This window comes from Camelina sativa, chromosome 10 (assembly GCF_000633955.1).
Source record: "Camelina sativa cultivar DH55 chromosome 10, Cs, whole genome shotgun sequence".
Lineage (NCBI taxonomy): Eukaryota > Viridiplantae > Streptophyta > Magnoliopsida > Brassicales > Brassicaceae > Camelina > Camelina sativa.
Window position 1 is genome coordinate 23,155,770 of NC_025694.1, and position 19,115 is coordinate 23,174,884.

At 31.7% G+C, this 19,115-nt stretch overlaps 1 protein-coding gene across 1 annotated transcript; it reads right to left on the reverse strand.

Annotated features, from left to right (window-relative positions):
- On the reverse strand, positions 3,862 to 5,752 carry LOC104719655 (transcription factor MYB23-like). Its single transcript, XM_010437611.1, has 3 exons — positions 5,557 to 5,752; positions 5,286 to 5,415; positions 3,862 to 4,451 (listed from the first exon to the last, which is right to left on the reverse strand). The coding sequence occupies exons 1-3, from the start codon at positions 5,687 to 5,689 to the stop codon at positions 4,055 to 4,057; spliced, it is 660 nt and encodes a 219-aa protein (XP_010435913.1). The 5' UTR covers positions 5,690 to 5,752; the 3' UTR covers positions 3,862 to 4,054.

The window sequence follows — 19,115 nt, forward strand, 5'->3', positions numbered from 1 at the left end:
TTTTTTTTTTTTTTTTTTTTTGGTAAAAGGTTAAATTTTATACTATTTTCTGTTTTTTCTGTACAAAAAAAAAAAGAAAACAACAATTATAAAGGAAAGGAAATACGGGAGAAATAGTAAGCTAGAAGGGAGGAGGAGGAGTCTGTCGATCCGGGAATGGAGAGTAGACGATCTATGATAGTGCGATCAACCACGGCTCTCACCGCAGATGGAGTTGAGTGAAGGTCAGATAGCAGGTGACTTGAAGGACCAGCTTGAGGAGTGTTGCGACCTTAGGATTGGGTGGTATCCTTGCTTGAGTAATCCAGCCTGAGATAGAGAGCAAATCCGAAGGAGGAGATGGCCAAATTCGACCTGCGAAAACTTCCCAAATTTCAAGAGAGTAAGGGCATGAGAAGAACATATGTTCATGACTCTCAAGTCTCGAAGAGCACAGGACGCAAGGGGGGGAGATGTTCATTCCCCAACTCCTTAGTCTATCTCTTGTAGGGAGACAACCCTGAAAAGCAAGCCACATTATGAAAGAATATCGTGGCACTGCCTCCTTAAACTATACCGTCTTGCACCAAGGGACATGAGCGAAGTGAGAACGAAGCTGCTCCCAAGTTTCTTTAGAAGAGAAACTATGTGTGAAAGTTCCTGATAACCGTTTCCAGAGATAGATATCTGCACCGTTGGTATCATTTGGTGGAGAGATAGAGATCAAGTTCTGTGTTATTTAACAGTAAAATTCCTGTGTTGAGTTATTACAGATAGTTTTTGTACAACTTTCTCGTTAACTTGAGCTTTTCCATTACACTAACAGAAGGCACACTGCTATATAGTTTATATCCTTACGAATGAGATAACATAATTCGATTAGGACGAGAATCTGGTATCCATATGTATTTATAAATCATATTATTTTTTTGTTATAAGAGAGGGAGTGCCGGAGTGGAGAAAAGGTTGGCCAAGCCGATAAGCTCAGAGCCGTTTATAGGGCCACAATCCCAAATCCAAAAAAGTCTAATTCATATCCAAAAATTATTGTATTTTTATACTTTATTTGTTGTGGGAATCGAACCTCTTACCTATTGGTTACATAGCCAATCCTTACCCGGTTGTACAAGAGAATTTTTGGAAATAGGGCCAAAAACATTGTAATTAAAACCGGGCCGCAAGCATATACTTCATCAGCTTGTGGCTTGGACTGGCTCTGGATAGGCTAAAATACCTATCAAACCCATCGTTGTTCAATATATATGCACTTGTCAAATAAAAGAGAGATTGATCATGTAGGCGAGGCGATAAGCTTGAACAACCTTATGTTAGATAGATGATATGGTCTTCGAATGGAGAGTGTTGACACACACACCAAAAGGAAAAAAAAAAAAAGTCTATCCGTTTCATTGTAAATGTAGTTTATTTTTTTCAACATTGAAAAAATAAACAAATTGTACTTATCTTTGATTAGTTTACTGTACAATTTTTTCTTTGGCCAATTTTTTATTTGTATATGAGCTTGTCCATAATCGATCTATAATATTTTGGATACGAATGGACCATAAACAACCCGCCTATTTTAAAAGTTCAACCTCAATTTTTGAATATGGATGGACCATAGACAACCCCGTCTATTTTAAAAACTCTACCTCGATTAATAAATAAAAGATGAGAATTCAAGATATCCATCGCGGTCATGAAATCTACCAAGTCACCTTTTGATGATTTGTTTCAAGAAATAAATACGTTTTAATGATTTGTTTCAATAAATAAATACGTTTTAATGATTTGGTTTAATTTTTTTTGTTGGAACAATTTATTCACGTCAACGAGGAAAATCATCTCTAACAGTCTTGGCGTCCTCAACTAACTTTCAAATTCCAACGTACGAGGTCTGGTCTTATTTATATTATGAATGTATGATTTATTAAATTCGTGGTTAATCGTCACTGATTTCAGATTACAATGCCAACTCTAACATTTGTCTATGTAATTAAAGTTACTAAGAGACACAAGAGCCTAACCTGACAAGACCTCATTCTCTTTTAAAAATCTTTCAAGCCGTGATACGAAGAATCAAGGTTGTAACAGCTGTGTTATTATATTGGTTGAACGTAATTGTTGACCTAAAACATCAAAATTTTCAACTCCTTCTGCAAGCAAAGAGATTATACAGTATTATACTCTCCTTTTATCATTTTAGATTTTATTTTGGGAGATTCTCAAAAATAACACAAAAATAAGTTTTTTCTAAATTTAGCACAACATCTCTAAAATTCCAAAAATAGCACCAATTAATATTTTAAAATTAAATCTTAAATTCAAAATACTAAACTCTACCCCTCAAAACTATATCCTAAATGAAAAATTGAGAATCCAAACCTAAAAAACAAAATTCTAAAAATTAATTTTAAATATTTTAATATGTTAAGTAGTGCTATTTTTGGAAATTTATGGAATATTTGCTATAATTGTCCATCAAACTTGTTTTAGTGCTATTTTAGGGTATTTCTCTTTTATTTTCACAAAATATATTTAGTTCTACCAAATATATTACAAAATGTCCGAGTATATAACATATTTTAAACTTTAAAGCAAAAAAAAAAGTATGTACCATTATTAGAAAGATGCCAAATAAAATGATATAATCTAGAATTTGACCAAGATAAAAAGAGAAATATTTTAAAATAGCACTACAACATGTTTTATAGACAAAAATAGCACATTCCATACTCCCATATAGGATAGTCTTTTTTAGTCAACAATATAGGGTAGTCTGTATTTTCCATTCTAAAAGTTGGGTTTAAATATTTTTGAAGTTTCCCAAAGTGGAAAAAGAAAAACCCAAGAGTTAAATTTCATAGCTGCCTACAATGCACTAGTTACCACTTCAATTTTATTTGTACTTTGAGTAAATTATCCTTTTTTCTGTACCAAAAATAGGAAAAGCTTATGTGAAGTACACAAATTGTATATTAGAATCATTACTGGGTTATGATATATTAGAATCGTTACTCTCAGTGTTTGCGTTTCTAAGTGGCTTGTTCTCTTGATTTGGGTTGTTAAACAAAAGATTATAGTGACTGATTTGGGTTGCTCTACAAGTAATCTTCTGTTTTCTTTTTCATTTGTCCGTGATCATCATGTTTGGTGGTGTATGTCAAGTTTTCAACAATTGTATAGGAAACTGGATTGCTTGTTAGTTGTTAGATTACTTTTGTTTGTTTTAATGTTCATCATGTTCTTAAGTTATGCTCTTCGTATAGACCCGACACTTGTGTGATTCCTCAAGCATCTTCTTAATTATGCTTCTGAATTTCTTTTTCCATAACTATATTTGTATGTGTTGTTGTTGAGTTGTCATTCTGATGTCATTTTGATGTTCTTGCTTCTCATAAATTTTGGGTATATGATGCAGATGACAAGGACAAGACTATTGTTATAAGAGAAAATCCAATTTCTAGTGGAATAGAACATGAATGAAGCTTTCAAAACCCAAGGTTTCTACTTTCTACTCAAGTTGAAAGCTTAACTATGTTTTCCACTATTTGCATTTATATTTATGTTTATCGATTCTACGTTGGTTTATGTCGGGATTGTGACATGTGTTTTTGAGAACTTTGTTTTTTTTTTGTGTGTAAAACATTATAAATAATGTAATTTGTTGAGTTAACCATTTAACTCATTAGATTAAATGAGTTCATAGGTTGACCCAACTCATTTAACTAAATTAGTTGGGTCAACCTATGAACTCATTTAATTTAAACTCATTAGGCAATGAGTTGAACTGAGTTGAGTTAATCATTTTGACACCTCTATACACAATATACACATAAAAATTAAACTAATAGGGAATTTAATTTGGTTACATTAGGGAAATAACCAAATAAGTTTCTATAATTTGCTTATCAACTGATCATCCTTACTTTTGCAACAACATAAAGAAAAAGTACAAAAGCTACAAGCAAATATAGAGAAAAAAAAGTCGGTTGTATTCATATTCTTATTCTTGTTCATTGTAATCTATTAATCGATGACTAATTACTTCTTAGAAGCTAATCATATAAGATATTCAGAGGCAATACCCATTAGTAAAATCCATCATAGTGAGTGAACTGAGCTCGAAGTCATCTTCAAGAACCCAAAAAGTGTCGAATAGATTGGGAACCGTCGTTGCAACTTCTACGTCAGTTGGTAATGAGTGGACCGGTTTTGGTTTTGGCTTGAGTTTAGACTCGTCAACTAAAGTGTCGAATCTTACAGTTGAAACTTTTTCGCCGGCGATCTCTTGATGATTAGAGGAAGTTGTGGTTATGAGGGCCAAAGATGGTGGAGACTCTGCATCGCAAGCCGGTTTCGCCCCAGATGAATTGTCTCCAAGACCAAGTTTCTTGCTGAGATGAGTGTTCCAATAATTCTTTACTTGGTTGTCTGTTCTTCCCGGAACTCTTTTTGCTATCAACGACCATCTAAATATTTTTAAAAGGCACGGTATCAGTTACTATGTTTATTTGTGGTTACACTTATTTAATAATAACAAATAAAAAGTGTATATATATATAAATATTGCATATCAGTATTTTGAATGTTTTCTAAATTAAATATGTGGCAAAACTTTTGAATCTAGCAATTTTGTAAATCGGCGTAATTTCTAGACCGAGGAGGGAGTTAATGCTTATGGACCTACAATAGAGCATGTGTATAATACATGTAGCAAGATCATGTGTTGATATGTTGTAAATGTTACATAAGACATATGTCTATGCAGATGATTCATAAATGGGTACAATTATGAGTCATTGTAAAGTTCGAGAAAACATATTTTTTGAATAAAAACCTAGCTATATATAAATTAATGGCCGAAAAAACAAAGGGCATATATATATATAAGATTTTTGATACAAATTTACGATCCGTTTCTTCGGCTATACATATTCGAATAACCATTGTACGTATATGATTGTGGACGTCTGTGTAAATAGATTAATAAGGTAAACTTATATTATATAACCTAATTGATATGTATATATCATATATGAGTTATATATAAGTGATATACGTAACGTAGCTAACAAGATGTGAACATTTAAACAATTTAGAAATGACCGTGAATTAAGGATCGAACACGAAGTATAAACTAGATATATGTAATATATACCTTGCTAGCTGTACATTTAAACAATTTAGCGTGAATTAAGCATAGATCTCACACACATATAATTAATTGAATTGTATAAAAGAAAATAGAGCCAGATAATCCCTGGATATATAGATTAAAAGGAAAAAAAGAAAAGAAAAAGAACCTGTTGCCGAGGAGCTTGTGGAGTCTGATGATGAGATCTTCTTCTTGGTCAGTGAAATTGCCTCTGTTTACGGTAGGGCTTAAGTAGTTCATCCATCTCAACCTACAGCTCTTCCCACATCTCTTGAGCCCTAGTTATCATACAACAGTTTCAAATTCGATATTTAGTACTTTTCTTTTCTTGCATCAAGAAACAAGATAGAAGAAGCGAGAAAGAGAGAGAGAGAGAGAGAGAGAGAGAGAGAGAGAGAGAGAGAGAGAGAGTAAAAGACCAGTTTTCTTGGCGATGCGGTTCCAGTGGCCTTGGCCGTGAGTTCGGACATAGTCCATGAGAATCTTGTCTTCTTCCACTGTCCATAAACCTTTTTTGTATTCTTGCTCTTTTCCATCTCGTGTTATTCTCATCCTTTTTCACTTTTCTTGATCCCGATGAGAGAGAGAGAGGGAAGAGAGAGAGTGAAGGTGGCTGAGTCGGTGATGCATGATTAGTCGAGCCTGGCTCTATTTATATACATATATAATTCCATGTGACGTATATAATAAATGGTTCTGTATATATGTATATACAGAAGGCATGTTTGTATGCTGCTGTCTCTCCGAAAAGTCTGTATATGGTAAAGTCTACATTCTTTTACCAATAAGTCAACCTAACGAATTAAATTGATTTACCCGTTTTAACGGATGTAGATTTTTTTTTTTTTTTGGCAAACAACGGATGTAGATATATATACATTTTTCCGTACAGAAAATTCATAGAATATAACAGTATCATAAAGTATGTTTAGTTATGATGAAGTAAAAGATATATGTTAAAAAAAAAAAAAAATCAGCGGCCTAGCTACGAAAATCATGTTGCTAACTAGTTTGCGACAACTTGATATAAAGATGAATCAGCCGCTGAGCACATAGAGAGTTTGAAGAGTTCTAAACTTGATGAGATAATTACTGTAATAGGTTTTGTAACTATACTATAACAAGTTAGAAGGGATCGTATATCCCATAATTAATTAAGGTTATATATATATGTAGATTAATTGAAAACGGTTTAGTATGTTTCTAACCACCCGTATATAATTTCTTAAAAGATAGGTTCGGGAGATCAAATATTCTTTAAAGAGTTAATCTACAGAAATATGTAGAGTTTGAGTTATATAATCTGACTGAAGTCTAAAAAAGAGTTATACGTAAAAGTAAAACTAAAAAGACATGCAAAGATATAACAATAACCACGTACGTCCATAATAATTTTTGCTCTTATTTCACAGTTTCTTTGAAATCATAAAATCCCGATATTGGAGTTTATCCTCTTGTTGTCTAGTAAGAAAGAACACAAAGTTGAATTTTTAATTACAATAAAAAAAAGGAAATTAAAAACGGAGCAAATTTGAGAAATGACACTTCATATTCTGAGTTTTCAGCTGTTTTGTTCGTTATTCAAATATATTTTACCCAAACTATGTGATAAATCGAATGCAAGTATTATTATATACACAAAAATTACATTTGATTCGTTTTAAAGAAAGGGGTTGAAATAAAATATGAAATGTTGTTATAACCGAATTTACCAATATCTTATAAAGTATGTAAAAACTGTAATAAACTTTGTGTAGGTAGACATTTGTTGTGTATATCCCAACTAACAAGTTAAGTGGAACTGTGGAAGTGAAAATTGAAGGAAAGAAAAAGAGGAAGAAAGGTAATTACTATTGGACATAAATAGATGCTCCCTTGGGATATAATACTTGACAGATGCTAGCAATTTTTTAAACTTTTTATATTAATACCAAACATAGTAGATCTTCTGCTCATCCAGCTAAGCTATATGTGTAGCTATATTTTATGTGTGTATTATATGTTCAAAGTTCTAGCATATGAATTCTATATATGAATTATTTTTTCTCGAATCCCAATGTAGGGACAACTCTTTTGAATTCGATATATGAATTATTTAGTTCTTGTAAGTTCTTCAGATCAAAATTGATCTGATCATCACTCAACGAACACGCAAAACAAATATAAAAAGAACAGATAAAAAAACAAGCGATTTTACGTGAACTCAGAACCGGGAAAGCTACGTCTCGCCGGAGTTATTACTCCGGTAATCTATTAGGACTGAGAAGAAACAATCTGTTACAAAAGCTTGAATCCTCTCTCTCTTTAGCTCTAAATCACTTATTTCTCTCTCCCCGATTAAGATCTAACAACCTCTTAACCTCTTTTAAGATAAGATTTGAGCTATATAAACGAATCAACCCAATCCCTAACCGTCTTGAGCTCGATTCAATCAGAGAAAACAGACTTCATGTGTAACCCACGTGCTTCAACTTGAGCTTTGAATTAAACCCTCTCTTTGACCGAGAGTCTTCTCGACACTTAGGCTTTCTTCTTATGAAGAATCTGAGTCACAACACCACAATTCTCCACCTTGAATCCGATTCTCATGCTTCACCAAGTCCCGTTCTAGTCCTTGGATTACCCCCTCCGGTCCCTGAGCTTCACCACTCAGTGTTCTGTAACTCGGAGCATCTCTAATGCTCCACTTAACTTGTCAACATGAAGTACTTTCGTAAAGATATCAGCTGGATTGCATTCACTAGTAATCTTAAGTACCTTCACCTTACCTTCATTGATAATGTCTCTTATGAAGTGTAACCTGCTATCGATATGCTTGGTCCTCTCGTGATGTACTGCATTTTTCGCCAGTGCTATTGCACTTTCAGAATCAGAATGTACCTCCACAAACTTCTGAGAATGACCAAGCTCCCCTGCTAAGCCTTTAAGCCAGATGGCTTCTTTAACTGCCTCTGTTAGCGCCATATACTCTGCTTCTGTTGATGAGAGAGCAACAACCTTCTGTAGTTTTGACTTCCAACTAATAACATTGCCTCCCACAGTAATTACATAACCTGAGATTGATCGCCTAGAATCTCCATCTCCTGCATGATCAGAATCGCAATATCCTCACAGGAAGAAATCATCATTCTTTCGATAACAAAGGCTCCTTCTCTCAGAGCCTCTCATATACCTTAACACCCACTTAGCAGCCTCCCAATGACTCTTGAGTGGCTTTCCCATGAACCTGTTAATCACTCCAACAGGGTAAGCTAAGTCAGGCCGAGTACTTATCATTGCGTACATGATACTGCCAACGGTGTTTGCATAAGGAACAGTCTTCATCCTGTGAAGTTGATCCTCATATTCTTGATCAGTCGCAGCTCTTAATTTGAAATGTGCTCCCAATGGAGTTGCAGCTGCTTTTGACTGATCCATATGAAACTGCTTTAGAAGCTTCTCTACATAACCGACCTGAGACAAAATCAAAGTCCCAGCAACCCGATCTTGAGTAATCTCCATGCCCAAGATCTTTTTGGCATCACCCAAATCCTTCATCTCAAACTCCTGACCCAATAAAGCCTTCAATTCTCGAACATGAGATTTTCTGGTAGAAGCAATTAACATATCATCGACGTATAACAACAAATATTTGTAAGTGCCATCCCCAAGTCTTCATCAATAGACACATCTATCATAAGCACTTCTGTTATAACCTATCTCACTCATGAAAGCATCAAAACGCAGATTCCACTGCCTAGGAGATTGTTTAAGATCATACAGAGATCTTTTAAGAAAACATACCTTATCAGGATGATTCTTATCTTCAAACCCTTCTGGTTGTGCCATTACAATTTCTTCATCCAAAAAACCATGCAAGAAAGTTGTCTTCACATCCATTTGTTGAAGCTCCATATCAAACTGTACCACCATTGAAAGTATGTATCTGATGGAAACATGTTTCACTACCGGTGCAAATATCTCAGAGTAATCAATTCCCTCCTTCTGAGAATACCCCTTTGCAACTAATCTTGCCTTAAGCCGTGGTGCTTCAACTCCAGGAATCCCAGGTTTTCGTGTATAAATCCAACGACAACCAATTACCTTTGCATTCTTAGGCTTGTCTCCTAAATCCCATGTGTGGTTCTTCTTCATCGATAGCATCTCCTCTCCCATTGCAGCATTCCATTTCTTCCAATCAGGATCTGACAAAGCTTCTCTATATGAACTCGGTTCTGTCTTACCTCCATCTTCAGTATAGTAAGCAAAACCCACCATATTCGACTCAGGATACTTTCTGTTTACCTTGATAGCTCTTTTCCCTCTATCTCTGACTAATTGATAGTCACTCAAGTCCTCTCCTTCAGACTCTACTTCTGCATCTTCTTTTACTGTTTCTTCTGGATTGAGAGGTTGTGTCGACACTTCTCTTTGCTGATCACTCGTAGCTCTACCTTGATCAACAGAATCTTGAATATCTCCACCTTGCTCTAAAGAACTCAACTCTAAACCCAGATTATGTAGGTCTACTTCATGCACATCCAACTAAGACACCTCCTTAGCTTCTTTATACATCACTGCTTCCCGGAAGACTACATTACGACTTATGACACACCGACCTTCTTCAGGAACCCAGATTTTATATCCTTTAACACCCTCAGGATAACTAGTAAAGTAACCCTTCTTAGCTCTTGGATTCAACTTACCTTGATCAGTATGAACATACGCCAGACAACCAAACCTTCTTAATGAGCTTAAGTCTGGTATCCTTGAAGTCCATCTTTCCTCAGGAAGATCACACTCTATAGCAGTAGAGGGGGATCGATTTATCAAATACACAGCTGTGGAGGCTGCCTCATCCCTGTATTATTCCTTTGTTCTTCTCAAGCCATTTGAAACGTTGTTTCTTAAAATGGCCTTCTTTCCCACAGATCCAGCATACACGTTTTTCGTCTTTAGACTTTGACCGTGATCTCCCTTTTCCCTTGTTACCTTGACCACTGTATTTCTCTTCAGATTGACCCCTTGTAAAATGTCCCTCACCCACAGATTTACTGTTTTGTGCTACTTCCCTTTCTTTATCTCTTGCTGCAACCATAACATCATCCAATCTCAGCTTCTCTCTCCCAGTACTATACTTTAAAGTCTCTACCAAACTATCGAACCTAGCCGCTAAAGAACTCAACAAGATGATAGCTTGTACCTCATCTGAGACCTCAATCTGGAAATGATTTAGATCTGCGACGATCTTCAAGAAGCCGTCAATGTTATCATCAATCTTCTTACCCTCCTGCATCTTGATTATGTAAAAGTTTAACTGAGAGTAAACTCGATGTGGCAAGGACATAGGCATAAACATCTTGTCTAACGTAGACCACGCCTCTATTGCCGTTTCACACAATTCAATGTTCCGCAACACCTTATCTGCCACATTCAAGAAGATCGCATTCTTTGCTTTATCACATCGCTCCGATCTCGCTACTTCATCCGCTTCGCATTTCTTTTTCTTTTCAGGATCTTGTTCTTCTTCTTCAGTGAGCGGCGGAGACGGAGCTTTCTCCACCAGCACATCCTTCAACCCGATCACACTTAGATGAGCTCGTATCCCTGTCTTCCACAACGAGAAGTCACCCGAACAATCGAACACCGCAATCGGAACCCCTAACATCTCGATTCAGCTTCGCTTTACCACAACCGTGGCTCTGATACCAATTGTAAGTTCTTCAGATCAAAATTGATCTGATCACAACCTTGAATCATGCAACGAACACGCAAAACAAATATGAAAAGAACAGATAAAGAACACAAGCGATTTTACGAGTTCACGTCCCAGAACCGGGAACGCTACGTCTCGCCGGAGTTATTACTCCGGTAATCCACTAGAACTGAGGAGAAACAATCTGTTACAAAAGCTCGAATCCTCTCTCTCTCTCTCTAGCTCTAAATCACTTATCTCTCTCCCCGATTAAGATCTAACATCCTCTTAACCTCTTTTAAGATAAGATCTGAGCTATATAAATGAATCAACCCAATCCCTAACCGTCTTGAGCTCGATTCAATCAGAGAAAACAGACTTCACGTGTAACCCATGTGCTTCAACTTGAGCTTTGAATTAAACCATCTCTTTGACCGAGAGTCTTCTCAACACTTAGGCTTTTCTTCTTATGAAGAATCTGAGTCACAACACCACAATTCTGATAAACGACCAAACCTGTCCAATTTACATTAATTTTTTTATATATAGTTGAATAAACTTGTTTAGCCCCAGGATCAGATTTGTTGATTCTGTTTGCAATACCTAATAATATTGTCTAACGTAGTTAATATTCCCTTCAACTGAACTTTTGCAAACAAGATTTTTCTAAAACTAAACTATATATAAAACTAGAATTTGTACTCGCGCACACGCGGGATTTTAGTTTAGATATTTCTTATCAACAGAAATCGTTTAGCTCAAATATAATCATTCCAACTTTTGAGTATATATATATATATATATATAATTTACTTTACTCAATGATATACAATATATATACTTTTTAAGATAATATTTTTTTGTTATATTTATTTGCGATTTTACATAGGATTTTAGTTAAATTTTTAATCTTCAACATATAATTTGAAGATTAAAAGATAAATCTATATAAATGCCGTACTTATTTTACTAATCTATATATAACATATACTGTCTAGTGTCGGCGAGTCACAATAATATTGTCGACAATCTTCTGACATTTTATCTTTAAAAGAGTTCATTCCATATTCATATCCCATGAAAACATAATTTTAAAAGTTCTAACATCAATGTCGATGGTTGACCTAATTATAGAGACCATTTAAACATATCGATATCTTACATTAAATACGAATATACAAAGTTTCATGAACAATTTTACTGCAATGTCGCTACAATGAAGTTGTCCAAATGCATCATTTGCAGATGTTAATTTTGTGATGCAACCCCAACATCATCTTCTCAAAAAAAACATAGTGTACTTTAAATATGTTGTTTTTGTCAATTTTTGGGTTAAAAGCATTTGATAATATATATATATATATATATATATATATATATATATATTATATTTGTTATATATGTTTTATATCATGTTATAAAATTGTAGCTCCGATTGATAATATACCTTATGAGATATGGTACACAAATCACATATCATTTTTCTATATTTCCTGACCATTTATTTAGTTTTTTAGATAGATTATTTTTTCAAAATTCTTTTTCGTAGTTTTCCCAAAAAAAAATTATTCCCCTTACAATGTATTTGTTTTAGATCAAAACTTTTAAGTTAAGTTAAGTAATTAATCTTTTCTTTCTTATAAGTAAAATTTAATAATAAATCTTTATAGTATATGTTTCTTAGAAACTAATGTTTCACTTCAATTTTATTTTCATATTTAGTTTTTATAAATACAATTACATAACTTGTTTTTTACTCCACCATGCATTGAAATCTTACTTACATTCTAAAACTCATTAACCCATTTTAAATTTTGGAATATAATTATTTTTTGGTTATAATTTTAATAATAACATTTTTACTAAAACAAATTTATAGTATTATTTTTACTTTTTTAAAATTTTCATTAAATTTACTTAATTCATTTTTAGATTGTTATTAATTTATTATTTACTAAAAATTATATTATTTTTATAATATTTTAAAATTTAATTAATTTTAGTTAATTCGTTTTTATTTATTTTTTACTATTATTAATTATAGTTAATAAATATGTAGTGAATGAATATTAAAAATAGTATTTTTTTATGCAAAAAAAAATTGATTAGGTGGATGCTGATGTGGAGGAAGGAGAAGTGAGCAAAGTTAACTTGATATATATAGATTAGTCATCCTTGAGAAAAAAAAATGTAATTAAACTCTGGACAGTATTATATCATGATAATCACTGCACTAAATATATTATTATAATTATGTAATGCATATGAATTATGTAAGTATATAGATTACAGCTTCCACTTGATTTAGCCTACTTTTATTAGAATTAATGAATAATTAAAATTATGGGACCTATAGACCTTTTAATTCCTAACCTTACATTCAAACATCCCAACTAGTTGATGTTGATCATCTAATCTATTAACTACACTAACATCCATACATTGTATTGGTAAAGCCCTAGAGATTAATAAAAGAGAATACTACGTCGGTTCTTAAAAGAAGGCTTTTTTTTGGACTTTATCTTGTTTCACAAATATTGATTTCTACTCATTTTTAAATAATTTGTAAACTACACAAAGTAATCATTGAAAATATTTGAATTTTATAAAATATGTTTGTTGTATAGTTCAATAACTATTTCTGATGAGATAATAATTAATGTATTTATGATTAGTACTTATTATTTATTAATTTATGTGAAAAAGTCCTAGATATCAAATTTCTGGAAACAAAGGGAGTAAGTAACAGAGATAATTGTTTTAAACCTCTAGTATGTTATAATGAAAGCTGTTTTTTTTATAAAAAAAATCAAACTAGTACTATTTTGCAAATTGTATTAAAATGAGAAATTTGTAAGGAAATAAATATAAACTTTAAAATATAGGATAAATCATGTTAAATCATGTTACTCATGTAATACTATTGTACAAAACAATCATATATAGTAGAACTAAAATATATATTTTTCAATAAAAATAAATATTGAGAACATTAGTTAAGATTCACAAATTAGAAACTACTCTTCATATAAAATGTTATTACATCTCATATCGTCATGCCATGCCATTCACTTACTACATTATTGTACTTTATTAGGTTCTTATAGACTGGTTTCACAAATAATTTACATTAACATTTCATAGTTTCTTTAATATAATTTCATAAATCATCATAAATATTTTATGTTATATATATATATATATATATTTTGTTCATTAATCATCTGCAATATATCAAATTCTAAAATATGGTAGTAAAACTAAAAAGGGTTAACAGAACATTATCTTTACATAAGATACTTCTAATGGTGAAGTGACAGTGACCAAAAGTAAGTCCTTAATGCAAAAGACACCATCACACCAGAGATCAAGTCCTGCTCCCTACGAATGTATGGATTAGGCTAATGGGCCTATTTGTTGTGGTCCAATAGTTGACAAAAAAAAAGAGACTTCTAATGATTTATGAGAGATTTATGATAAAATTATGAAGTATTTATGGAACTAGGTGCTTCCCCACGCAACGCGTGGGTTGTGGTGTAGTTGACATTTTTTTATTTTTGGTCTTTTTCGTTTTCTCTTTTGTATTATTTCGTTTTAATTAGGCATATACGGGTTTCGCAGTCACTTGTATTCATACACTATATCTTTATACCATTTCGTTTAGATGTGTACAATTGTGGCGTTTATTTTTTATGAATTATGAGAATGTTGTTTTTTTGCTTATGAGGATCCAATCTTATCAGTGATTGATATTGTTCCCAATACATTTATTGTATTTTAGATTTTCTAATTAACTACTTATGTAAATCTTTCATATGTTGATGTTGCAATAATAAGTTATTTTTTAAAAATAATTATCTTCCGTGTAAGTGATTATGTTTGTATGCTCATGTTTTGGTCTAATATCAATAAGATCATTTCTGTTTTTCTTTAGTTGGCTTTGAAACAATTTTTGAGTTAAGCAAATAATGGGTCGAATAATGGTGTTAATAAGTAATATAAATTCTTATGTATATATATTGTATATATGTGACTATAAATTTAGCTAACTAAAAAATTATGTAATATTTAAATACAATCTTGAATATATATATATATTTTTTTATTTGTGGGAGGAATGTATGAAATTATTGGATAGAAGTTATTTTTGAGTTAAATGACCTTTAATGTCTTTAAAGTGAGTTAAATATTAATAAATTTTTATATGTGTCTTGACTTTTTTAAAAAGGAATACCAAGTGTTTCCTTCCAAATTTGAAGTGACATAGTATTTTAGTTTTCTTATATGATTTTATGAACTTTAATATAAAGGTTTTTCAAAGTAATAAGTACACTCACACTGATTGAATTATAAAATTTGGAGAAATGTTTATTTCGATTAATCATCTGCTCTTTTAAATATATTAAATAAGTATGTTGTTGTTCTTACAAATAGGACAACATATATTATAGTTTAACCATGGAATTAAGCAATGGAAAGGGAACTTGTGATTGCAAGACAAAATGCTTAGATATATTATGTTACACATTGATCGTTTAAAAATGAATTGGAACATCTAATTCTCAAATAAAGTTGATTTTTTTGTTAGAACCAACATATGTGAATTTAAATTTAACTATGCAAATTTTAAAAATAAATATGAATAGATTAGAAAGGCAAGAAATATAAAAGAAATATTTTATTTTTATTTAAATAAAATAAAAATTGAAAACAATGTTAAATATATATATATATAATACTTTCTAAATTAAAATATAGAATCAAACTCTTACAAGTTACAACACATATGAGATATAACAACGTTTCATATTGATGCGAGAGGAGGAGAGAATGATTACTATAAGATGATAATCCAAATTAGATAATGGAGATGAATCTTTAAAAAATAGAACATTGTAATATATATATATATATATATAATACTTACTATATTAAAATATAGAATCAAACTCTTACAACACATATGAGATATATAACAACATTTGATATTGGTGGGTGAGGAGGAGAGAATGATTACTTATAAGATAATAATCCAAATTAGATAATGGAGATGAATCTTTTAAAATAAGAACCATTTAAAATATATATCATGTACTCTCTAAAATTAAAATTTAGCATTAAAAAATTTGGGAAAAAACCCGAAAAATACGTCAACTAATTTTTTTTTGGCCTTTTAATTCTTTTAGTTATTAAATTTTCCAAAAAATATCTGGTTTAATTTTCGTTGTCTTTAAAAACCTTCATTTAATTAATAACGGTAGATCCATACTTACGATATAACGATAACTCTAATGACGGAATATTAACCAGGATTAAAATATAACCCCCTGTGGTTATTTAGAGGGAACTAAAGACACGGTTGCCCTCTTCTTCTTCCCTCAAATCGATTTTGAGTTGAACCCTAAAACCCAAAACACTACAATTGAAATTAACAACGGTTTCATACCTCATCTCTCAGTCGATTATTGCAACAAACACACCATACAATCAACCAGAACTGCAAATATTCAGACGACAACTATCATCGCAATCAAAGGAATTCGGAATTTGAAGTTTGAGAAGAAATATTGCTTTTAGGGTTCTAGGGTTCTAAAACTCGATTTGGGGGGAGAAGAAGAGGGCAACAATGTCTTTAGTTCCCTTTAATTAACCACGTGGGGTTATATTTTAATCCTAGTTAACATTTCCGTCATTAGAGTTAACAGTCGCTATGTCGTAAGTATGGATCTACCGTTATTAATTAAATGAAGGTTTTTAAAGACAACCGAAATTAAATCAGGTATTTTTTGGAAAAATTAATAAGTAGAAGAATTAAACAGCCAAAAAAAAATTAGATGGCATATTTTCGGGTTTTTTCCCTTAAAAATTTACAGTAATATTTCATTTGATTTTTACAACCTATACAACAAAAATAAGAAATCAAAAATAAAATAAAAAAAAAAAAACAAAAAATGATTTGAGATATTGTAGAAGAGAATGAGAGAATGTGAAAATGAGAAAGTAAAAGAATGCCAATATGAGAGAATGAGAGATTGAGAGAATGCTTATTTATATGATAAGAAATGATGGAAATTAAATTTAGAATTATGGAGTTACAATAGTAATTTATTGTGTTTGAATAAAATTGAATGGTGAAATATGATTAATGTATAATTTATTTTATTTTCAGTTATAATTTTAGTTTAATGTGTGATGTATTGTGTTTATTGGATCTTAAATATTGTTTAAAGCAATTAGAAATAAAAAAATAAAAAAATTAGAAAACGTTAAATGAAAATCAACCAATAATTAGAGACCAAAACCTTATTTTTATATATATGATTTTCTTTTATATTACCAAAGTAGACATAATTGTATTCTTGCAACACTTTTAAAGAGAACTATGCATTAAGAAAACTAGTATTGTGTTAGTAAGGATGGAACACGAAATATTATTTTTTTGGTGATGTATGTGAAATACTAATCAAAACTGTTTTTGAAAATCCATCAACTGGTGTTGCATGCATATTACCAGTTGTTGGATGAAGATGAGGTACACAAGCCGAAAGTGATTTTGAGTGCTTACGAACGGTGGACTGTAGAACACTAGAACCGTTTAAACACTTCGATTGGTAAAGATGATGGAGGGGTTGTGGTGTCTTTGAAAAAAAAATATAAACAAAAGAAAGATTATAGACAAACAATAAACTAATATTTAAAACACCCATATTGAATACCACCAACAAAAATGCTCTTATAAGTGGTATGAGTCATACTAAAAGTAGTATAGAGCATTGTAGACTGACGCTATTGGAGTAACAATATGTTGGTTTGCAATGAAGACATTGCGCTTTGTAAGTGAAATTATCGTGCATGTAGAGATGTTTCAAATTATTAATTTGATTATCAATATCACCAATTGCATTTATATTTTATTTAACTCAACTAGAGAGAATTCCATACTAATTAAAGGATAGATCGTTCAACTTAAGGATGAGTCACCTATTAGTTATAAAGTTTTTTGTACTAATATAAGTGGTTTGCGATACTACGCAAGTGAGAAAGAAAAAACACTACGAATCATCTTTTTATTGAACTTCCATGACAAAGAAATTAACCGTCAAGAAAATAGTATGATCCAAAAATCGAAAGTGGGTATAGGGGTACACAGAAGATGATGACGGATATCCTAATACCTAGAGGCTAGAGCTAAAGAAATTGAGACATCAGACCAGTTTTTACACCATATAAATACTTGTAGTACGTAGTTTCCTGCGGTTAATTGGTTTCATAATCTTAGTTACAAAATATGTGAACTTTGTTTGTTGGGATCTGCTGTGTAATGGATGTAAGCTCATAAAACCAATAATTGTAATCTTTGGTAAAGTAGCACGAAATCAAACTAAAAGAAAGGGAGCATAATCAAATTTAAAATGTAAAAAATATTAATTTTCTATAAATTAGTGATATAATAAATTAATAATCACAGTGTAGGAAATATTAGTTTGTTTTACTACTCGGAGGTCAAAATTCAAGATCCCTTGACCCTTGCACAATGACCTTTCGTTCCTTTTTATAGTACGTCTTGTGTTAAGTGAACCTCGTCTAGCTTTCACATGACTACGAGGTGAGCTCAGTCTTTGGTCATTGTAAACTTTAAACATTTCGCCTAACTAGGCTTTACTTCATATTAATTTGACGACAATGGGGTTTTCTCTTTTCTTTTGCGTTAGTACGAGATTTGGTACACAAATATTTATGTGGTTCACATTATTTTCATACAGATACTTACGTAACGTAGCTGCATTGCATCGAATATGGTAGTCGAAGTTGTTACATAAGGTTAAGAAAAGAAGGCAACCATCTATCATTAGCATAGTCAAACTCACAACACGCTATTGTCTAACCAAGCCGTTGGCAATCTATCGACATGTTTTATTTACATTCACACATTCCCTTTTTTTTTTTTTTTGGAGTTTATTTTATGTAAATGTTCACGTGCATTTTGTGTAATACATTCAATTATTTATATAACTTTATTGTGTACTTCGAAATTTCGAATAAAGAGGAGGTTTCCTAATCATTGATGTGTCTATCGAAAGTGGTTAGGCATAAATAGAAATCCACTATACAAAAAGTCCATGACTCTTCTTAGCCCCACGAATTTTAATTGTCATAAACTCTCTTTTTTTTTCTAATTTTTTTTTCACGAATGTTTGATTAGTATATGTAAACTGTAGACATGATTTGTGGAGAGGTTTTGACCTTTTTCGGTTACAATTTTGTGGAGTAGCAGTTTGTAAATTTTAATGCTATACAGCATTT